The following is a 24,925-nucleotide window of genomic DNA, read 5'->3' on the forward strand; positions in this document are numbered from 1 at the left end:
GTGTGACAATACCAAAAACCATATTAGTCCAGTGTATTTGTGTCTTAAGCCGTTTTATGGTCTGGCCACATTGCGTGTAATAACCCTGAGCTCAGGGTTAAGTATAATGACACGAAGAAGAGGTGTGGACACATTGGTAGCCGCTTGTTATATTTATGAATAAATTGCAATCTTTCTTTGAATCTATTATTGCAGCTTTACATCTAAATGTGATTATTTTTATAGAAAGGAAAACATTACAAGCATTTCACCTTCCTCGTACACAACAGGACCTCTCAGGGGAAAAGAGGTAAACATTTAAATGCATTGGGTTTGTTGCCTCCATCTGCCATCCTGTTCATATTTATGATATGGCCTTTAGCTTGTCCAGTCATCACACAATCTGCCCTTGCTTTTTTTATGACTTGTTTTTATGAAATGTCCCATGAGCAACACGTGAAACAGACACTGTTGACTGTCAGCATTAATACTGCATATGAATATCCTTCAATAATCAAGGATAGTAAACAACATGGTTCACGGTACATAACTGCCAGAATAGGCGTTGAAACATACCATGCCTATTTCATATAATAGCAGCCAACTATTTGTCAAAAAAAAGGTGTTTATTTGACTTTTCCCTTACTTTTCCCTCACATATTTGCAAAAGGTTTGGCATTTGACCCTCTGCATTTCTTATAAACATAATTAAATTCCTAACACAGGGGTAAGTTAATGGCACTGGCAAAAAACCTTTGAAACTTTTACGTGAAGTCACATTAAAGTTGTGTTATTCTAGCCCATGCAGAACACAGGAACAATTGTGTCCATCTGTTGATTTTGAGATGATTTTGGATATTGAATATACCCTGTGAGGCTTTAGATGTACTATGGATCTTTTTCTATGAGTGCGTCACCGTTTTTGTTTAGCTCATGCACGCTGGTGACACGATACACTGTGCTGCCAATGGTTTCGCACTATTCCACTGATCAACAGATAGTGGTAACATGCTGCAATGCACCAAAAACATCAGTTAAGAAGAAGACTGCAATGTAATAAACATGAATGTTAACAATGCTAGATTTAAAATATTGAGAGAATCAGTTTGGCAAACGTTTTATGAGGAAGGAAATGCATTCAACAAGTTTGTTAGACCTTATGGATACACCTTTAAGATCCTTTAACAAAGTCATAATCCTCATAATTTGTGCTATAGTGTGTATGAGTGTGTGGTTGTATTTTGTTATTTGTTGGATCTTGGATCAGCTGATTGGCTCTGAATGGAAATGGCTGTAGCTAAATACATTGGTAGACAATCAGCTCCTCCTGAGTGACATTAGTCAGTCTATATAAGCCAAGGTGCCCTGCTGATCCTCCAACTGAGCCCTTTTTTAGCCTACTTTGTGAATAGACCATGCTGATAGCGGCAAGGCTAATCTTGTCCAGATTAACATTCAATGTTCATATGTATCATCTACAGAGAATAAAGCCTACTCACTCATCCTCAGACTTTTCCTCTGCTGCCACCAGCATGTTGACATTTTAGTTTATTTTGTGAAACGTCACAGCTATTTGATGGATTGCTATAAAATGTGGTACAAATTTCCATGATACACAGAGGATGAAACCTAATGACTTTCCCCTGATTTTTTTATTTTAGCAATCATCAGCACAACATTTCATTGTCCAATGCTTTGGATTATGACCAAACATCTGCAAAACTAATAACATTTCCATCAGCTGTACTTTGTGTTTAGTGCTCATTGGTGAATATTGGCACGCTAACAATGCTAAACTAAGATGGTGAACGTGATAAACCTTAAACCTCAGCATGCTGATGTTAGCATTTAGCTTAAAGCATGTGCTGTAGATGCTTAGTCTTGTTAGTTATCCAAGGGAGTGTGTGTAACTTGTTTTTGGGGGGTAATTTGTGTTACACTAGTTGGAGTTTTGTTTGTTTGTTGATATGTCCATCTTATTGCTCCATTATTTGAAGAACTGTAATAAAAAAAAAGAATCATTGTCTATCAATAATCACTTTCTGTGGCTTTACATTCAGATTTAGGAAACAAACATTTTAGGTTGTGCCCTAGTTATAAACAGTGCATCCCGCTTGGTGGTAATTTGAGAAATATGCAAATGTTGCTATTTGCCACCCAACTCATGTTATTTGTGTAAACTCTGTAACTCTGTAAATATGCTCTCATGCATTGACAGAAGCTGAAGACCTTTGAATACCCATGTTCAACTTACAAATAGTGGCACAGAGCAAAAATGACCAGGTGCATGTAATATTCTCTGGGTCACATCCTCGTGTTTTTTCCATCAGTTATGAAAATACAACTACTAATAAAGTAATTTGTTACAATTTGATAATACTGTCACTTCTCATCATTACTTATAGGAAAATAACTGCTTATTAGGTCTCAGCCTGTTCGTTAGATGTTTAATGTTTTTCAGCCAATTGCTTCGGAAATGGGTTCATTACTCGAAGCTTCAGTTACAGTGACCTCTACTAAGTGCAAGGCTACAGCGGATTTGCCTTAAAAATTATTTGATGCACACACACACACACACACACACACACACACACACACACACACACACACACACACACACACACACACACACACTAAGACTGAATATCATGTTCTATTTACAAATAAAGATTAATGAAATTGTGTATTGCGTTATTGAGGAGAGTGCTGGGAAAATATGGCATAGGTTGGGTGTGCTTGTGTAACTCTGGCAGGGGGTGATTATGTGGGATGGGGAACACTCAAAGATTTTTATTGAGGAACATTATTCATTCAACAGTTTTTAGATTGAGCCGGTTTCTTTTTTTGCTTACAACTTCTCCACATTTGGAAAATACTCGCTCACAAGGAACAGATGATGCTGGGGTGCATAAAAATTGTTTCGCTAGTTGAAACAGATGAGGGTACACATGGTTGATGGTTCAGCCAGTAAGCCAGTGGATCTTCTGATCTTGCCAGCGGTGGATCAGTCATGTACCGCTACACCTCCACTGTAGCATCCGCTGTGGCATTCCTTGCCCTCCTTGCTTCAGAATTATCTCTGTCCAGAGTTTCCCAAAGGTTAATACCTGAAAGACAAACATGACTGTAATCATCAGTACTACACGGTTTTAATTTGTAACATTACCTGTGGATGATGGATTTTCACCATTTGCTGGTGCTGGTGGAGCTGATGTGGAGGCTGTTCTTCTGTAGGTGTGTATCTTATCAATTGTGAGTATTGTTTCTGTCAGTCGTTTTAATGATGCCACCATGTTCTTCAGAGCCCGTCTGGATAGAAGAGTGTATGTGGGATCAAGCAATGCCACAAACTCCTTGAAGCCACAGTCATCCACGATGGAAAATGGCTGTGAGTCTTTCATCACCATATTCACAAGCGCCTCATCCAGCTCTCGCTTCCGGTCCACTACGACGAATAAATAAAGACAAAGAAAGAAAACGAATAAAAGAAAATAAGCTTTTATGTGAAATTGCATTTAAATGAAGCAGGCTATGAGTCATGGAATACAGTTATATCATATTATATTAGTGTGTCTAGTTAATAATAATAATAATAATAATAATAATAATAATAATAATAATAATAATAATAATAATAATATAATATATATATATATATATTATTATTATTATTATTATTATTATTATTATTATTATTATTGTTGCTCTCCCTGAGGTTATTTCCATTTTTCCCCTTTTAATTATGGTGTTTCTTTTAGGAAGTGTTTCCTTGTGGGGTTCCGAGGGTCTAAGGACACAGGGTGTCGTAACCTGTACAGTCTGTAAAGCACACTGAGACAAATGTATAATTTGTGATATTGGGCTATACAAATAAATTTGATTTGATTTGATTTGATTATTAATAATAATAATAATAATAATAATAATAATAATAATAATAATAATAATAATAATAATAATAATAATAATAATAATAATAATAATAATAATAATAATAATAATATAAATATACCCACTTCTTTTTCCCTGGTTAACAGCAGCAGCTCCATGCTTGGCAGTGAAGTGTCTAATCATGGAGGAAGTATTCCCATGACTTCATTAGATATACTTCAGTTCAGTTGAACACGTCAAGCACCGGACCTGTAGAGAACGCCATTTGTAAATAAAAATGCAATTTCAATCTATAAAGCTATAGCCTAATGGCTACACTAATCATATACATCATTTTACTACGTCACATATTAAATAGCCAGCATACATACCTTATCTGGAGCGATCAGATTAGGGCCTATTCATTCTTCATCTGGACTGATGACATTGACATTATGTGTCAAGTCAAATGTTCCCGATCTGCACTTATTCCGAGAAATTAAATCAGCCCTTTCATAAGAAATGATTTGGAACTAAGATATTTGTGTCCATACTGAGTGAATAACCAATGTTTTACTTGAGTAGCACTTTCCTATCCACACTGACGCCTATAAAGTTTCCTCATATTCTTATTTTATAGGCTTTTCCTGCTTTTGTGCAGCATTAAAATACCACCCGCTGATACGGTAATGTTGTGTCATACCAACAGTTATTTACCGAGCTGTGATATTGTATATTGTGACAATACATTAGCAACCACTGCCAATCCTTTCTAAAAGACAGCTGCAGATAATGGGCACCAATTATCGTGTTTTATAAATTGTTTCCAATATGCACATTGTAGGTATCGCAGCAATTCTGAAAGGCATATTCTCATATTATCTAGCTGGTTTCATTAAATCATATAGAAAATTATGTATTTTAACACTGGTGTGATGTATGTTTTAGTAAAGACGGATAGTATTATACCTCAGAAAACATTATCCTTCGCTTCCTCTCATCCACACAAGTATTTCACAGCAACACCAGTCATTTCAGTAATAATTTTTTATAAATATTTCTCATTAGCAGACAACAATTCCCTGATATTTACGTCACACACCCTTCTCTCATATAGTCTACAGCTCTAACACTGCATCCCTCTGATAAAAATATGACTTCCTCATGCCACTGCATGTCCACATATAGTTGTCTTGTACTATATTGTTATCCTCAAAAAAAAAATGTAATTAATTAATAATCCATTTTCACAGCAGACATTTAGAAAAATAAATTGGGAAATCCTGTTACTTAATCACAAGTATATTATCTATCCAAATAAAAAATACATCGCTCTTGATAACAGGTTACTTCTATTATTCTCCCAACCAAATTTTCAACCAGAAACAAGATCATTTACTTGTTAGTTACTTGTGAATGAGGAAATCATAGAGCACCACATAGCTGATGACATCTCTTTTAGTCTGTGGGTCTGTTGTTTAGTTTTATTATTTTAGCCATTTATAAGTATTTTCTTATCGGTGGACATGTAGATTTAGGACATTTTAATTAAAATATTTACTGAAAGTCTAATTTCTATGTATAAAAGTGAAAAAAAATTATATTTCCTGTTGGTTTTGTCTTCATGAAAGTTTTGAAATATTGTAGTAAGAAACCCTCCAGTTATAAAAGTGCAAGCGAGATTAATCTCCATTTAATCATCGCCGTTTGATGAAACAATTTTCAGAAATAATGGATTTCACTGAGCGCACAAGCTATCAAACTGTCACAATGATAACTTAACCCACACAGACACCACGCAACCAAAAATAACAGTGTGTTACCCTCTTAGTGCTGCACTATGAGTGACTCTAGTATATAAATTGAAAACTTGAATGTCAGGATTAAAATGCATTTGTTGCTGCCAGTTAGTGATTAGCAGTCAGCAGCAGCATTGCTGGTTCTGACGATGGCATATCAACTTCATGTTCCTGCGTGATCAGGAAACACTTTACTTTACAGCTCCATTCTAGCGTTCTGCCATTATTCTATTATCTAGTGTGGCAGGAGACGCTACTGTAAGTCCGTGGGGACATGGCATGGGAACCGGAGGATCGCTGGTCTAAATCGTTATATTTTTACTATGTTGCTTATTCTGTACACACATCATCTATTGCACGTCTGTCCGGTCCTGGGAGAGGCATCCCTCCCCCTTCAATTGTGGGATTTATTTTAGGGATTTTGTTCTAGTGAGGTGTGAGGGGCTAAGGACAGAGGGTGTTGTATGCTGTACAGTGTCTGTAAAGCCCACTGAGACAAATGTGATATTGGGCTATATAAATAAATTGGATTTGATTTGAAGTCCCCATATTGGTCAAGTATGGAGCGTGAAATTGTATCTGGAGAGGTGTCAGTTTGCCTCCGGGGTACAGCCGAGGTGGCCTTGAGCAAGGCACAGAATATCTGAAATGTGTTTGGTGTTTCTAGGAGGGTTATGCAAAGAGATGCATTTCAACTATGTGTGTAAAATTGTAAAAAAGTATAAAGAATAAAGCATCTTATTTCTTTCACTTTATTAACACTTTACCATGTAATTTCTGTATCTCTATTTTGTGTTATACTCTTATTTTAGTAGAATACACCTCTGATAATACTTTCTATTTTTATCTGTATTGCTTTCTTTGTGTTGCTGCAACAACCAAATTTGCCCGCTGTTGATCAATAAAGGTTTATATCATTGTATCTTATCTCATCTTAGATCTAGCTAAAATGTAACATCATAAAAACAGTGTTAAGAAAATGAAACAAAATTTCACAAGATATCTTGCTTTGCAGACTTCACATGAAGAGAGTAAGTGATATATAAAGTAGGCCTACACAATACTGTTTCCCGGTATGAAGCCTTGTGAAACTCTATAATAAGGTCAGTGTGATCACTTATTAACATTCATTAGCCAGGTCTGAAAACATCTGTTCGGCAGAGATGTATCATTAATGAAAAACAGAAATGCTATCTGCCTACTATTAAATTATTCACTCTTGGTTCATGAAAAATTCCAGGTAATAAAATGACTTACCAATGTCAAACTGATCACTGAATAGGCAATCATGAATAGATGTAAAGAAGTCTGTCTCATACACAGTTCAGTGAACTGGGAGCTCTCTCATGAAATCATCTTGCCTCAGGCTTCTTTGTTTTGATTATTGAGACTGGAGGCAATTGTTCTGTCTTAATTAACAATATGGATTGTAAAATGAAAGAAATCCCTGTCCCAAAGAAGTGCAGTAATATTTTCAAAAAACATCCTTGACAAATCATAAAATATTGATTCAACAATAAGGAGCTGTCTTCAGGGGCTCTGAATATAGTTAATTATCAATCACAAGAGTGTTTTAATAACCTGAACTATCAAAAAGGCAATAAACTGATTTAACTGTTTGTTTTTGTTTTTGGGTGTTGAGGAGCTGTCTTGGTTGACATGCCTCGTCAACATTGCGTGGCAGTCTGGGACAGTGCCTAGGGGGTGGCAGACCGGGGTGGTGGTTCCCCTATTCAAAAAGGGGGACCAGAGAGTGTGTGCCAACTACAGGGGTATCACACTTCTCAGCCTCCCTGGTAAAGTCTACTCCAAGGTACTGGAAAGGAGGGTTCGGCCGGTAATCGAACTTCTGATTGAAGAGGAACAATGTGGATTCTGTCCTGGTCGTAGAACAACGGACCAACTCTTCATTCTCACAAAGGATCCTGGAGGGGGCCTGGGAGTACGCACATCCGGTCTACATGTGTTTTGTGGATCTGGAGAAGGCGTATGACCGGGTTCCCCGGGTGATACTGTGGGAGGTGCTGCGAGAGTATGGGGTGAGGGGTCACTTCTGAGGGCCATCCAATCCCTGTACGCCCAAAGCGAGAGTTGTGTTCGGATACTTGGCAGTAAATCGGACTCGTTCCCAGTGAATGTTGGCCTCCGCCAGGGCTGCGCTTTATCACCAATCCTGTTTGTGATATTCATGGACAGGATATCGAGGCGTAGTCGTGGAGGAGAGGGGTTGTAGTTCGGTGGCCTGAGAATCTCATCGCTGCTCTTTACAATCAATTTTCAATCTGTCAATCCTTTCCGTGTCCGGGCCGGGTGAGGTTTCCTGTGTTCAGTCAAATTAAGCTGCAGGCTCCATTCCTGGTTGTGCCCTTCCGTCAATTCCTTTAAGTTTCAGCTTTATATAATATATTTTCTAAAGATGTATCACATTTTGAGAAAAAATAATAACCTTGTTTGCCATTCTAAATACAGGCAGATGGAAGAAAAAAACTATTTATTTCATCTCTGTGCATTCAGAGATAAGGTGGGTCCAGCGAACTGCTACAATCATTTGTTTGACTGGAAAAGTTTAATTTTAATGTATGTATAGACTTCGATGCATACACACATCCAAGTAATGTAATTCAGCATCCTAAAGCCCCATCCTTGGTTGTAATTATTATTTTGTTTATGTGTTGTATCAGGAAGATACATCTTTACTGGAGGCCGAGAGATTAAATTGATATAGATTGCTCGTCTGACTCAGTTCACAGAGGTTGTGCACATCAGAGGGAGATCAATTATCTTACTCGTCAATGATGCAAAGTTAGGGCCTTGGGCAAACCCCAATGTCTTATCTCCAGGAAGAGCACCTGCTCTTGACCACCGATGGATGCTGCTGCCTGCTACCAACAACACTAGCGACACTGAGCCAATCCACAAGGCACTGAGACCTGGCCTGGGCCATGTGTAAGTCCAATGACAGTCGACTTTATGGGATTGCCACTTCTGTGGTTTTGCTCTTAGCAAACATACCAGCAAATCAATCACTGGTGGAGAAACTCCACATGTTTGCTCTCTGGCTCAGTGAGAGATGGTTCAATGCTGGAATTTAAAGCCTCTGGCCCAAACTCATCCATCATTACTCATCATTACGGAGACACTGGTCCAATCCATCTTTTCAGAAGGATGGTATGGTACTGAGTTAATCTACCGCTCTGCGTTTCGTTAAATCTTTCTACAAGGCCATCTGTCTGGGAATGATAAACACCAGTTTTGTTTACTGGATCTTCCATAGTGGAGAGTAAGGAACATAAGGGCACTCTGCCAACACCCCAACCAATTTCCTCTCCCTCACAGGAAAATAGCACCAGCCAGCTGTGTGTCACCAGTGAGCACAGCACATATACAGTTGCCCACCTGTTGCAACTGTGACTTCCTCTTTATGGCCCATTACCCTCTAAAAGCCTAAAATAAGAGAGTATGTGAGGCTAACTCTGCTCTTGATTATATGCTTGCTGCTTATAGCCCATGCATAGTTAATATGGAAGGTTACCAGAGGATATGTGTGCACATAACCTCCAACAATGTCCCTGGTTGAAAAGGACATTAATGAATCATTGACTGAATATAGACAGAATCTGTCAAAGCCAAAGTCCATTTCTGATTGAGGGAGAGTGGGTTCACCTGCCCCACCTCTATAACTGGAATATCTTCTTTTTGTGCCCATTTCCTGTGGCTATCGATTCTTTGGGTGATGTGGATGAATTGGTGAAGAAGAGGCCGGTTTCGTCCAGCAGCTGCTGACCAATGCTGCCCAGTAGTGGGCTTTCTGCAGCAAGATTTTATTTGGGTCGCCAAATAAATTAGCAGAATTTCTTTCAATCTTTTATTTAAGACTTCTTTAAGATATCTGCAGTACACCTTTGAGCCAAAAGTGGGAGATTGTTGGTATTTCTACCACACTCCGCCATAATAATTAACAGATTCTGCAGCCTCCTACTGTCCGTCAGGGAAGCCAGCATGATAATAAACGTGAAAGGCCATCCCTGCTACTGGCCACCCGCTGATGACTTCACAGATGTAAAGGGTCGAGGGATCAGGTGAACAGCCTCCTACTAAGAAGACAAAATAAGGGGTAGGGCCATACAAAGACCATTTTTTTAAATATTGTTGTGTCCATTCAACTCAACTCAACTTCACTTTATTGTCAATTCTGCCATATGTACAGGACATATAGAGGATCACAATTCAATTTATCTCAGTGTATTCAAGTTAAAAAAAAAATAAAAATACAATTAACCACGAGTTAACAAATAAACCATTACATTTATTTAAAGAAAGGCTTCTTCATAGAAGGGTGAAATTAGATGACAAAGCCCAGCCAGCCTCCTAAGTGGTATTTTACCTAGTAGCCATTGAGAAACAGCCCCACATTTTTTGCAGAAAAAGTAATCTTGTTTGCTGCATGGTTAGCACAGTCATTGACGAAATGTCAACGGAAGGATTAAAAGGCATTCCTCCGAATATTTACACTGTTTCCCGAAGAATTAATAATATTTCAGACAACATTGAGGAGCAGCCTTTCAAGACTCAAGGCAGCAGGGGATTTTTCAATCCAGCTTGAAGAGAGCACAGATGGGCAACGTTGTTTTACATAAGGTATGTGTGGGAAAAGGAATTTGTGGAAACCTTGTTATGTTGCTTGACTATTTTTACTGGTACAACAGGTGAAATGTTTATGTATTGAATAACAATTGTAAAGGCAAGTGACAGGGCAGCAAATATGACATCCAGAAACAGCTGAGTTGTAAGGTCGGGAGGTAACTTACAACTTATCGTTATCTGCATTGTGAACTTTATTTAAGGCAATACTAAAACGCAAGCATCCCCACCTATTACCACCTATATATGCACAGTTAGATATTTGCGGTAATATTCGAAATGCGTAAATAGCACATAATGGACAGGAATAATAAAAGTTATCTGACCACTCTCACCCTGCCCACTTCCAGGTGATGCACTCCAGGAGGTGCTATAGGTCCCTTACACGACAAATCATCTAATTTGAATTTATTTTCCCCCACTGCAATAAGAAACACTTTTCACTAACCATGACTGATGTACAGTACTTCACATAAAACCCATGTATCAATCTTGTAAATACTGTCAATGGATTTTGCCTTGTGGTAATATGTTAACAATGTCTGTGTGTTAGTCATGTGTCTGACGTGATGTTGATATCTGTGAGCTTACCCAAGCTGTACCAAAAGCAAATTCCATCAACCTTTTGCGTGTGGTCATAAATAAATAGATAAATAAATAAATAAATAATAATAAATAAATGGTCAGGGACATTAATTAATTTATAAATTTATTTATAAATTTGCTTTTCTCACGATTTATGGATAAGGCCTATTGTGAATTGGCTCGCGCAGTTTGTCATATAAAAAAAATGGGTCCCCAGAAAATAAGTTTGGGAAACACAGCTCAAGAGCCACATAATGGTGACGGCTGCCATCTCCTGCGGCTGCCTGCACTGATAAGACTCCCTGTCTTGCTAGGGTAACAGAAGCCCACTGGACACAAAGAAAGAGATGCATATGCTAGGAGATAGTTAACGGCGACAAATTTGGATGCAGCGGCTAGAAGCCCCCAAGAACTTTGCTACATTTTCGACTTAATTGTTGTCTTTTCATCTTTATTGCTGGAGTCCGTATGGCACATCACAGAGATACAATCATCAACATCGGAGAAGGAAGCGTGGTGATTGTATTAAGTGCAGCAGACTTTGAGGCGATTGCCGCCCACGGCATCTTTCGATCACCCAGCCAGTGAGCCTGACTTGTCGAACCAAACACTACCGAGGGCAGAGTGACCGCCCAGTAGGATGGGGAAGAGATCCTAGAGCAAGACTTTGGTGAGACGAGAAGAGAGGGACTGTGATTGCATCAATGATGCTTGATGCTCAAACATCAAAGTTAATGGACAATGTTTCCCATGATTTTTATGTTAACGATGCTGAGCATATTATCTGCACATAAAATTCACCATTGGTTTTTTTTTGGTTTATATTCCTCCTGTAGCAAATTCAAAGAAATGCACTTCAGGAATGTACAACTACTACTGTTTGTGTTATGTTCTGTTTTGTCATGTTTTTTTGTGTGTAGCATAAATGGACAACAACTGCATTTGGTTGTGCAACCCTGTGTTGCAAGCCTGTGTTGTACCCCTGTGTTGCACAAACATGAATCCTTAGGTAAGCCAGCCTCGTGTGGAGGAGACTCACAGACATGAGCACAAATTGCCAATTGACTGCAGAACTGTGGTGCAGTTTCTTTCTTTCCCTCCACAGAAAGAAAACCAAAACAACCCCCAGCTGTCACACAATGGTTAAAAGAAAACTCCTACCACTGTATGGTGCAAGTAGATCGTGTTAAATAATAACAATAGACTACACGTAGTTCAGACAGGATTATTTGAAGCTCAATACTATTGAATGAGGTTTATTTTTTTCTGTTTATAGCTGTAAAAGAGTGTTGTCCCAGTGTGAAAGGCACACTGAGCTCTAAAAGCTCTTGTCATTACCATATTGAAATTATAATAATTGTACTAGTTGGTGTGGACAGAATTATAAATGTAGGGTTGAATGTGTTGTATAGAGAGGGTGGAGGTGAGGGGGATTGACAGAGAGAGAGAGAGAGAGCGTGTGTGTGTGTGTGTGTGTGTTTATTGTACCGTGTATGTGTGATATCGGGACTGAGGCTTGAGAGAGCGACAGACCAGGAGGAGAGGAGACTGAGAGAGCAGCACATTGTTCACAATCAAGACACTTATCTGTGTTTACATAAGGGAACAACAACAACGGAACACATTAGAGGTAAGACGATTTACGCTCTTTGGGAAGCTATTTATCATGAGGGATAAGTCACTGTGGTGTAAATCCACATTCTCTGATAAAAATCACTTCTTTATTCAGTGCCTCATAGAAATATAGAGGATCCTGGTGGATATCATCAACCAATATATTATTTTGTAATTCACCTTTTTTTTCACTTTCATTTTCAATGCTGGCTATTTTAACAATGTATTTTTTTTAAATAAATGTCACATATAAAATAACAGATAACATTCTTGTATTATTATAAGCTAATATAACAAAATGAAAATGCACTGGCTCTCCGAACAGCTATGATCTACTGTATGTGAATACTGAGATTCATTTACCAAAGTGGTGTCTGTGTGATAAAGCCACTGCCATGTTTAGCATAACAGGATTGTGGGGAAAAGGTTGTTGAAGTAAAACACCTGAAATGTCATTAGATGGCAGAATCTACATTGCAAAAAAATATCTCTGTTAAAAATCAAAAAAATATTTTATACTGCCTTTTTTAAATGCAAATTTGACCAATGTCCTTATGGGTCATTCAGTCAAAAATCATACAATGCAAATGAGATATCCAGAGTTTAAACACAAATAGGACCTTTGTAGTACGTCATCACTCTCCTCAGCTCTAATTCCTCCTTCTGCTTTTCACTTTGTAATAAAACCAAATATGAATAAATTAGTTATAACTGTACTTATAAAATAAAATGACAGTGACCAAAAAACACATAATTTGAGTCATAATTGTGATGAGGGAGCATAAAAATCATAAAGTCATAAAAAGTGCAGCGTGCTCATACAGAATAGAGTCACAGAGATGGCCTGTCTCGTTAGTGCATCAAGATGAGGGATCAAAATGGCTCTGGTGTTTTTAAAGGGATAGTTTAATAATCCCAATGCTGCAATCTGAGCGTCTGATAAATTCCACATTCAGTTTTTGAACAATTCATAGAGACTACACTTGACTACACAAGTGGGCAACAGTAGGCACAGTCATGCATTAATTTACTTAAACATATTTAGTCCCACAAAGCAATTCTTGACTCTTACAGGAAGCAGTGTCACGTTGACTTCAATGCAGAAGATTGTTATTTTTCTCTTTTCACTTTTCTCATGGCACATGATTTAGATATGTGATGTGGATTAGCCATGGCATCATTCTGAAGAAAATGGAAATGTAGGAGCCAAAATGTGTATGTTGGGCAAGTCTACCTGTTGAGATGTACGACTGGCAAAGACGTGAACCAACATACCATTGAACCTTTTGCCAGATGACATCCTTGGCTCCCAGGGAAAATATGTCTTGCTTTCTAGGCAAGGTGATGGATATTTTTCTTATAATCTGATGTGAAAGGGTTTAACAGTTCAATTGGTATTGGATTAATACCAATTCTTTTACGGATGGTGCTAGGTTCTGTAGTTTCAACGAGCTGAATACTCCAGGCAGGACTCACAAAGACAGAGAGTTCTGCATTTTACTGCATCCACTGCAAGTAATAGTCAACAACTGTTTACCTGTAAAAAGATGTTTAGTAAATGTATTTGTATTGTATGTTTACAGCAGTAAAAGGACAGTGCATGTAATTATTTGATACACAGAGGATTTGGCTTTACCAGTGACTGCTGTACAGTCTGGCCTTACATTCAACAGAAGATACATTTCCCACTGGAGATTAATAAGGTATAATACATCACAACCTTGGATATTTCCATCTGTGACCAACAGGTGATCAAATGCATCAGTTTGAAATCCTTTGGTTGACAGCCACTTTCTTTAATCAGTTTTGGTACAGTGTGTGGTGACTTTGTTTCACTCTATTTGGGTGAAAACAAGTCATGACTAATGTTGGCACGGAAATTATTTAACTTTAATCTTTTTTTCGTAAATTATGCTTTAGATGATTCTTCGAAAATAAACAACTGAGGGCATATCTAATAATGTTATAATGTAGCACTTTGCTGTACAGACATTTAAAACAAAATTGTAAGATGTGTTTAGCATAAAAAATACTGCAAAAAAAAATGTAGATTAGACATACATGACTTGCAGAATGCTCATGAGGAAGATAGTGTTTATGTGTCATCCATAAATAAATGCCATTGCTGATTCTGTATCCTTCTGGACTGACATTCATTACAGTAGTAGATCTTTTTTTACATGCATTTTGCACCCTACACCCCAAGCTTGTCTCTGAGCTTTCCATCTGCAGAAGATGCAAATTTAGATGTATACATATTTTTAATTCAGTCTCCTTGGGCTGTAGTAGGAAGTGGCTGCACTCTAAAACCACAGGGAGATGGTGTATTGTATGCAATTAGTTTCAATGCAGTGCATGTGCTGCCACTGACAACATGATTTACCACTGTTTAAAACTCTTTTTGACATGACACAAAATGCATTCTGGTGAATACGGTAACTCTGGCAGAAATAGAAAAGACTTGACTCAAATATAAATGTATGGAAAAATCATCGTTGCGTTTTCCTGCTCAACAGTCAGTCATTAAACTGGAAGGAAAGTGTTTTCCTGTCTCAATACCCAGCTCTCACTTGGAAAAATGTAAATATCGTCAGAAATTTACCAGTTCCTTTTTCTCTCCTACATCAGCTCAAGTCTGACAGAAGCCAAATAAGTTCCTATGTAAGCATAATTAAATGTCCTGAATTTTTAATCCAATAATCTATTGAAAATGGAAACAGTAGAGTAATGATTGAATTATCCACATGACAGATGTCACACACACACACACACGATGTCTCCCTCAGTGCGTTCCAGTCGCTGTAGGGCAGACATCTCAGTCTCTACCTGCATGCTGGTCTGGGTGTGCGCTGGGTCCATGATGGTCAGATCGTTCTGTCAGGACAGACAGACGAGGACCCAGGAGCGCAATTTCAAGATCAAGGATTTATTGAAACAAACACACACACACAAAAGGGCCGAATGAGGCACGGCAGTAGTACAGTTCAGGGATATTCAAAACTCGTAGTCGTAAGGCAAGTCGGGTTTACTGGGGCTGGAGATCAGAGTAGTAGTAACAGATCAGGAGTCAGAGTGGCAGGCAGGCAGGCAGGCAGGCAGGCAGGCAGGCAGGCAGGCAGGCAGGCAGGCAGGCAGGCAGGCAGGCAGGCAGGCAGGCAGGCAGGCAGGCAGGCAGGCAGGCAGGCAGGCAGGATTCCAATGCAGGCTTGCAGATGATCTGACAAGTGTGGACTGAAAAACAGGGCTTTCTATACAGGGCATGATTAGTGGTAAATGCAGTGCAGCTGGTAGGTTAACGAGGGTGGAGCAGAGCAGAGACAGGTGGAGGTAATCAGACAGAGTAGAGAGAGCAGGGAGCAGAGTGGCACATAATTGAAAACAATTAGTGGTGTTACCAGGCAGGGAGAGGGCTCATGACAGTATTACAAAATGACTTTCCTTCAATTGGAAATTCAAAAGATTGAATATAGAATGAGTCATGGCTTTCTGATGTTTGTTCCTTTGAACAGGAAGTACAGTACATCTCAAGGACATATACTGTGTATGAGAATCTGCAGATTTGTCCTTGCTATATATATACTGTATCATATGGTATATACAGTACGTACATGAAAAAAGTGTATATACGACAAGTGGACAATTTGTTTTGTTATGTACCTAATCAATATCTTCCCCCGCTCCCCTCCAAGAAAAATCTAATTGTCCTTGTCCTTTTCAAAACTGTTGAATTATCCTTTTAAGCAAAATCCCAGTACAGCTACCAAAAGGTCAGACTTTGTACTGGACAACTTCCAGGTGTAAATGTGTGTAACTGCGTTGATCAGTGAATCTGAAATTATGAAGTGGATAAAGTGTCACATCCTCCTCGCAGGATGTAACACAAGGTACAAAATGTTATTACACCTACCATCGTGGGCGACATTAATCCAGTGACTCAGTCCTTTGAGTAAACACTGTACAGTTAATAGAGTGGATCTTCCCCCCGCCACTCTCCACCCACTGATATTTAAAGGGTCATGGTAATGGAATAAAGAGTATTACGTACATCTTTTTGTTAGAGCTCCTGCTCCTAAACCTCCCCTCTGTGTATTGACACCATTTTTCTGTGCTCTTGCCAGTGAACTGATTAGACCACCTTTTGACTGATGTGTTTCTTGTGTTTCAAATACATGGGCCAAACGTTGCCCTCGAACAAGCCGTCGGGTGTCTGGCACCGTGTAGTTCCTAGAGCACCTCCTCTTTTTGCATTCTTCATATGGGTTCAGTATGTCGCTCAAAGGTCCGTAAGTGTAAGACAGAAAGCCCTCAACAGTAAGGATTTTTACTTTTAGTATGGGCTTCTTTATAGAAAACAGCTCCATACTGCAGCTGGAAATGGCTTTGATTAAAGAAAATGACCCCTTTTATCTTAAACGCAGTAATTTCACACACTGGTGATATAAAACACATTTACAGTAATTTACAGAGTAGTGGCTGTCATTAACAAAATAACCTCTCTAATAGTTACTTTGAACTCTACCCTACTCCATATTTTTGTAAATTGAAGCACCAATGCTTTTGATTTTGAGCTCTACTGGGCTAGGAAACAGATGGCAATTCAAGCTTATTCAACCACCCTGTCTACTGTTCACTGTCAAAGTCAATTCAAAACTCAATGGCGGAGAAAGCAGTTAAAGGCAATCTTATTAAGAGTTTTGGAAATTGTTTGGGAAACATGATGAAGAAAGATGAAGAAACAATTTATTTTGTCATTTGCGCTGACACATGTACACTTTCGCAGTTATCGGCAAAACTTTGATTCCTGTTCAACTATGATTTGATTAAATGTGTTTGTATTATATCATTACTTTTACCTTTATTCTCATGTGTATTCAAAACTTTCCTAAAATTGCATTTAATACTGATGTGTTTCATCTTTTTTTCTCTCAGATACCGAGACTGATTATTGCAGAACAATGTCAGTTTACAATTGCTCTTTTGATCTAATTGCTGAAAAAGGCGGCTGGTTTTGTTCTCCGGGGGGAATGTGCGTCAATCTGACCTCTGGTGTGAATGGAAGCCACATTGATCTGGATGATGCATGTCTAACAGAGGAAGGGTACCTGGAGAAATATTTGGGGCCTCGTCGATCATCTGTGTTTCTTCCCGTCTGCCTCATGTACCTGGTCATTTTTCTGTTTGGTGTGGTGGGGAATGTGCTGACGTGCACTGTCATTGCACGCAACAAAGTCATGTGGACTCCAACCAACTACTACTTGTTCAGCCTGGCAGTGTCAGACCTGCTGGTGCTGCTGCTCGGTATGCCGTTAGAGCTGTATGAGCTGTGGCAGAACTACCCCTTCCTCCTGGGGAAGGGTGGCTGCTACTTTAAGACGTTCCTATTCGAGACTGTTTGCCTGGCGTCTATCCTCAACGTGACAGCGCTGAGCGTGGAGCGTTACATCGCTGTGGTGCACCCGCTACGCGCAAAGTACGTTGTAACACGTACCCATGCCAAGCGAGTCATCCTTACGGTGTGGGGTGTATCTGTGTTGTGTGCTTTGCCAAACACAAGTCTACATGGCATCAACTTCCTTCACGGTCGATTCACCGGCCCTGCTGGGAACATAACAATGCAGATCCCAGACTCAGCAATCTGTACTCTGGTGAAACCGCACTGGATGTACAACCTGACCATCCAGGTGACCACCTTCCTATTTTTCATTCTGCCCATGCTCACAATCAGCGCTCTTTACATGCTCATTGGATTGCAGCTTAAGCGGGAGAAGATGTGTCACACACTGGAGTCAAAGACAGTCTTTGGACAGGACAGCTACTGTCACGTTCGGACACAGCAGCAGAAGGCCCGTCGCCGGCAGGTCACTAAAATGTTGTGTGAGTATCAAACTAGTCTTTTCCTTTAATTTTACCAAGAGCTCTGTGCCTAGCTGACTTGTAGGCAAACCTGTTCGTTATCGGTTTTAGGCCGATACTAATCTGACTCTCTGCATCATTGACACACAGCACCCAGAGGGACAATTTAATTGAGATTATGTTGGCAACACCAATCAATACACTGCTATTAAAATCCCCTCTACCCATGTCTCCCATTGTGTCTTCCTCTCTCTTACTGTTTCCCCAGTTGTTTTAGTAGTCGTTTTCGGGATCTGCTGGGCCCCGTTTCACACTGACCGTCTCATGTGGAGTTTCATCAATGACTGGAGTGACAACCACCTAGAAATCTTCGAGTATGTGCACGTCATCTCCGGAGTGTTTTTCTACCTAAGCTCAGCAGTCAACCCAATCCTGTACAATCTCATGTCCACACGCTTTAGAGAAATGTTCAAGGAGGTCATGTGCCATCGGCCACATGACATCACTCCCAGGAAACACTCACTCAGTGTCACCCGGATGACGCTTCGCAGCACCCTGAGTGATGCGCCACAAAGCATTGTTGCTGCTGTCGTTGAAGCCGAGACAGAAGTTGGAGAAGTGAGAATGAAAGATGAAACCACTTTTTCGTGTTGAAAACAACTTAAAGGGCATGTGAAGGGGGATGTATTGTGGACAGGATTTCATGGTATATATTTCTAAACCACTGCATACATCAATTGTCATTCACTTTGAACAGGTATATCAGTTAAATAAACTACCTGAAATAGTCTGAGTGGAAAAACTGCAGAAAAAGCGGAAGATGTCAGGCTGCAGTGTAAGGACCCGATCAAACAGAGTGCTTTTTGCAGGTTCTAAAAGGTACCACACTGCCTTTTTTGTTGAAGCCTATCATTTTAAAAAAGAGCAGCTTTCTGCACGTTATTTAGTAAGTTAGCTAAGTAGTAGCTAGCTGCCTTACTTACACAGGTGGAGGGCACTGATCTGGCTCTGAAAGAGGATGAGAGGCCAAATAGTATCACACTGGCAAAGCAATGACCAGTAAACATTATTGGGGTTGCATTAGCTAACGGTTAGCAAAGTTAGCTTAATTGAGCTAGATAACTAACTATGTCACCACCACAGAAGGCCCGCCTCTCAATTCATCCGATTGGACAATGTGATATTGCTTGTTGCCTGCTCTGTAACCCATGACTGCAACACACATAAGGTCCATGCCAACACGTTTTGTAGTTTGTAGATATCATGCCACATGTGGCAGTTGCTGCCACCCCTAAAAATTGCCTTGCCACCCAAGCTGCCACCCCAGTCTTGAACAATCTAATTAAAATATATATACTGTATATAAAAATGTTGTGGCTGTTTGAAGATTTACAAGAGTGAATCTCTGATGTCCCAATGCAAGTGAATGCAGAAACACTCACGCTAGCGGCTGCTAGTCGTGCAGCTGCGGGATAGATAAAGAACTAAATGTAAATACAGATCCTATATGTTATCGAATCAATAGGTGGCATTAGTAAACAGTCCTCTGTTTTGATTTGTTCTAATAAAAAATCCTGGAATTTGACAAGTTGAGATGAACAAAGTGGACGAATGCATACAAAAGTTGGTAAAAGCCAGAAAGACGTTATTAACTTTTAGAAACTTGTATTATAAATACAGTAAGGATTTGTGAAACACAACGGCGTAAAGTAACAACAAACTGAAGTTTCTTGCTAAACAAGAGAGTATGAAAAAACTAAACAAACAAAAATAAGACTGAGGATAATAAAAAAAAATCTAGCAAAAGTGAATGTCCTATTGTTTTTATGATACTGCTACTTTAATTGTCCATAATGTAAGGGATAAGCCACACTTTATGTACAGTTATTATTTATATCAAATGATTTGTATTATAAATATCAACGTTTCTTAGCACGTGCAATATTCTGTGAGAATATATTCTGTATATTGTATTGCTATGTTCACATAACAAAAATGTTTGTCACCCCTGTATCCTGTTTACAGTCGTGTTTGTGTGTTAAATTTCTGCAAAAGCTTTTTATTGTTCATCAGTATGGAAAATATTATGAGAAAAATGTATCTCTAATGAGAAGCAGCTTTTGGATTGTTGTTGTTACAAACTTGTCACTGCACAAAAAAATTAATAAAAAGATATGTTTGTTTTTCAAGCAAAAAATAATTTATAGCATTTGTCTAGATTTCAATGAGTTTTATATGATACATGAAATGATGCCCATTTAAAATTAGGATAAATGTGACTTTCAAATGCTTTTAAACAATATGATGGAGTACACTTGGATGGACCCATACCAATGATATAAAACACACATTTCAAAGAAGCATTTCCTAATTATGAATCTAGACATTATTTAACAATGATGGACAAGAAATCAACTGCTGTGCAGCCAGGATAGGTATTATCTTCATCATTGACACACAGCACCCAGAGGGACAATTTAATTGCGATTATTTTTGGCAACATCAATCAATGCACTGCTATTAAAATCCCCTCTACCCATGTCTCCCATTGTGTTTCCCCAGTGGTTTTAGTAGTGATTTTCACACTGACCGTCTCATGTGGAGTTTCATCAATGACTGGAGTGACAACCACCTGGAAATCTTCCAGTATGTGCACGTCATCTCCGGAGTGTTTTTCTACCTAAGCTCAGCAGTCAACCCAATCCTGTACAATGTCATGTCCATCGGCCACATGACATCACTCCCATCGCTAAGTGTCACCCGGGTGACGCTTCGTAGCACCCTGAGTGATGCGCCACTAAGCACCTTTGCTGCTGTTGTTGAAGCAGAGACAGAAGATGGAGAAGTGAGGAAGAAAGATAAAACCTCTTAATCCTGTTAAAATCAACTTAAAGGGCATGTGAAGAGGAACGTATTGTGGGCAGGATTTCATGGTATATCGTTCTGAGCCACTGCATACATCAACTGTCATCCACTTTGAACAGGTGCATCAGCTAAATAAACTACCTAAAATAGTGTAAGGGGAAAAACTGCAGAAAAAGCTGAAGGTGTCAGGATGCAGTGTAAAGGCCAACCCAGGTTTCAAAAGGTGAGGCGCACCGCACTGCTTTTTTTGTTGAAAGTTTTTTTGAAGTGTTGCCAGATAACAACATAATCATTTGTCCTTAGCCTAAGATATATAGACTTATGAATAAGCATACATATACAAGTATTACATGAATGACGTTAATGAATGATGAATGTATACATTGCAGATTAAACAAACAGCATACAGTAAATTAGGTATTTGGGAATGTCCAGAAAATGGACCAGTGGAATGACTACAGGACAATTTTGGTTGGGAGACCCTACTCCTTACCCTATAATCATTATCTGATGGAGCATTAAACCCAGAATGCAGAAATGCAAAGCTTGAGCTATTCGATTGAAGGCCAGGTGGCGGTGGTACTGAGGGAGGCGGAAGAGGTAGTGGAGGCGTTGCATCTGGCGTACTGGAGTGTTCCAGCGGTCCCGAACCCACGATGCAGCTCAGTCTGAACTGGTACTTGTTTTCCACGGCGCAACTTGGCTTGAGTTAAAACCCTCTCTCTGGGATGCTGCTGGAGTCTGTGTTTTGCAACCCCCTCCTTCTACTGCCGCACCCTTCCTCTGATTAACATTTCTCCTGATTAAACTTTCCTTTCTTTAAAATTTGTCAGATTAGTTTTGAATGTTTCGCTTCTCCCATATTTGAAACCTGACATCAAACATTAGGGAAACACGTTATTATATGAACATCCATTTAAAACCTTATGGTTTACATATCCGTAAGCAACGTAAACGTATCAGGCGAGGTCACACACAAACTAAAGTTTTTCTCTGGAAATGTCTGTGAACGTGAATTAACAGGAATAAAAAGGTTATTTCTGATTCACTCAAAAACCTCTTTCTTTGAAACTTCCTTAAAGTGCTCAGACACATTCCATCGGTATCTTCTTTAGATCAGCCAGAGATGATGATTAAAACCACATTTCACACCCTCCTGCTGGTCCTGTATAACAAGGATGACATTCAATTCAAAGGTTTTTGTCAGACAGCAGACCACTACCTAAAATGCTCTTCATCTTACGTGAACAATTTAAGCAGCCCTCTCTTACCAAGGAAATCCATGAGGGCTTTACATGTTTCACTATACTCAGTAATTAGAGAATGAGCATTGATGCTAATAAACCTGTACACAATAAAACATTTAAGCTTTTCACAATTCATCTGATTATTTAACATTCTAGTTGTAGATCATTTACCATAAGCTTGCAAAGACGGAGTATATCCTTAAACTACACATACACTAATATCATTCTTTTATACAGGATACTATTGCACATGCTCCCCACCCCCCAACAGAATTGAAGGCACATGTAGGATATTTGAAAGGCACAAATATCCATCTTGGAGTTCACGTGCATTGTTCATCCCTCGTTCTGATGAATAAATAGAGCACTTCACTTCACTTCAATTACACCTTTTGGCTACGTGAGAGGCTCAGCACCCTCTCAAATAAAATGATATACCTTGAATGTGAATTGGAGTGGCTAGTGATGTGGTAATCTTAAAGATTAAAAAAACAAACACTTTATCTTCCCCATTCTTTTAACATCATAGCACAATGAAGTTGTATTATCAGACTGCTTCAGCACTGAACTCAAAATGTGTTTATTGCAAAAGTTACTTTAAATTAAAATGGACTTAATCTATTACTTTAAATTAAAACATTTAACACTTCAATTTAACGGGAGTAGTTTGTCATTTTGGTAAATACTTATAATTGCTTTCTGGCGGAGAGCCAAAAAAACAGAATATCTAAACCACTCTCATTTATAGATATAAGGCTAAAGCCAGCAACCAGCTGGCAAACTTAGCTTCGCACAGAGGCTAGAAACAAGGGGAAACAGCTAGTGTGGCTTTGTCCAACTGTAAAAAATAATCCACCACCTCTAAAACTCTAAGTATGAGCGTTTATTCCGTACAAAAACAATCAATTTGCTATTTTACAGGAGGTGATATGCTGAACTATCACATGGTCAGGGATTGTAACGTCCTAGCGTCTCTACTGGTTGTCTGTTAAATGCTCAGAGCCAAGAAATAGTCTGGCACACAACCACAGGTTAAATGGCGAAACTGCAAAATGTCAAACTCTCAAAAATGTGTCACCTGACATCAAAATCCTTGCCGGAATGAGACTTAAAACCTATGGCTGACTAGTAATGGCATTTCAAAGGTTGTATGAAATAGGCTTTTTTTGTTACATTATCAAGCTGTATACTGTATATACACAGTGTATATCAGACAACTATCATTTCTCTTAAATGCCTATAAACAGTTTGAAATTAAACCGCAAGCCATAAAGGCTTCAATCGTACGGGAAACTTGAAACCTTTGGACCAGTTGCCGAGATAGATCAGGCGTTGCTAACACTCTGAGAGCAACATTGGTTAGCACTGAAATTCTTGTCTCGTAAACAGCCAGGGATCATCTCATAGCCAACTTTCCCCTGAGGGGAAGGTGAAGATTGGAAAATAAGGCCTCATCAATGCAGAGACACAAATCTAAAGAGAGTCCATCAGTAGATTGTAAATGCAGACACACAGCCTTCACTTGGACCCATCTGGAAAGTAAAACTCTAAAGGGATGTCATTGTGATGTTGTCACATTTAGATGAATATCAACCCCAGATAGATTAAACAAGCACGTTGTTTTTGTGGACAAAATGTTGAAGGATTTTTCTTTAGTCATCACATTATCAAATGCCTTGCAAGCCAAGAGCAGTCTGACTGTAGAGCTCACCAGTTTACACCATGTGGCTCTTTTCTCCGGGTGCTGACAGTCATCAGATAATGTTACTATCTATGGCAACAAAGTGTTTCCTCTCATTGTGCTCTGAGATAAATATTAAGGGAATTGGCATCTAATCCTGTAAAGGAGAAAAAACACAAGCATCCTCATGATTGTTGGCATTTATTGTAAGTCACTTTGGAGAAAAGCGTCAGCTAAATGAACTGTAATTTAATGTAATAACGTGTAAGCTGGCTTTACAGTTGCTATGACGATATCATGTAACGATAGTAGGAACTATGAGGCTCATTAAAAAGCCTGAAGGCAGGCAAAACTTCTCACCATGATTCCCATTAATCGAAGACACACGAACACATGTAAAAACATTTAGTTTGGACTATGAATAACTACACAACAATATTCAGGAGCAAGACAAATCTTCCCATCGATAATACAAAAAGTAATTAGGAATCCCTACGAGAGATTGCATTGTACCATGATGAGTGTAATTTCACCTTTCAGCGATCAGTAACGGTCAAAAGTCTTTTTTTAAACGCTGGAAAGAGTATCCTTTTTTATTGCTGGAAATAATACTTTATAAGGATTCAAAAAAGAAAACCCAAACCGCAACTAATTCCTATTTTTCACCTATTAAGCATCCCTAATTATACTAACCACCAGTTTGTAATAGATAGCCTGGAAATTATACTAATCACTGACTGCATTGATGCAAATGCTGCAGTCCGGTAATTAGAGCTGATTTATAAATAAAT

At 39.0% G+C, this 24,925-nt stretch overlaps 1 protein-coding gene across 2 annotated transcripts; it reads left to right on the forward strand.

The window, feature by feature from the left end:
- The first annotated feature begins 12,405 nt into the window (after positions 1-12,405).
- nmur1a (neuromedin U receptor 1a) lies at positions 12,406-20,488 on the forward strand. Of its 2 annotated transcripts, none has more exons than XM_029429908.1 (3): positions 12,406-12,504; positions 17,418-18,362; positions 18,610-20,488. In XM_029429908.1, the coding sequence occupies exons 2-3, from the start codon at positions 17,444-17,446 to the stop codon at positions 18,993-18,995; spliced, it is 1,305 nt and encodes a 434-aa protein (XP_029285768.1). In that variant the 5' UTR covers positions 12,406-12,504; positions 17,418-17,443; the 3' UTR covers positions 18,996-20,488. The 2 variants fall into 2 exon arrangements, with proteins under 2 accessions (XP_029285768.1, XP_029285769.1); XM_029429909.1 differs by having other exon boundaries at positions 12,407-12,504; positions 17,487-18,362.
- The last annotated feature ends 4,437 nt before the right edge of the window (positions 20,489-24,925 follow it).

The sequence above is a fragment of the Cottoperca gobio genome, chromosome 4, assembly GCF_900634415.1.
Source record: "Cottoperca gobio chromosome 4, fCotGob3.1, whole genome shotgun sequence".
Lineage (NCBI taxonomy): Eukaryota > Metazoa > Chordata > Actinopteri > Perciformes > Bovichtidae > Cottoperca > Cottoperca gobio.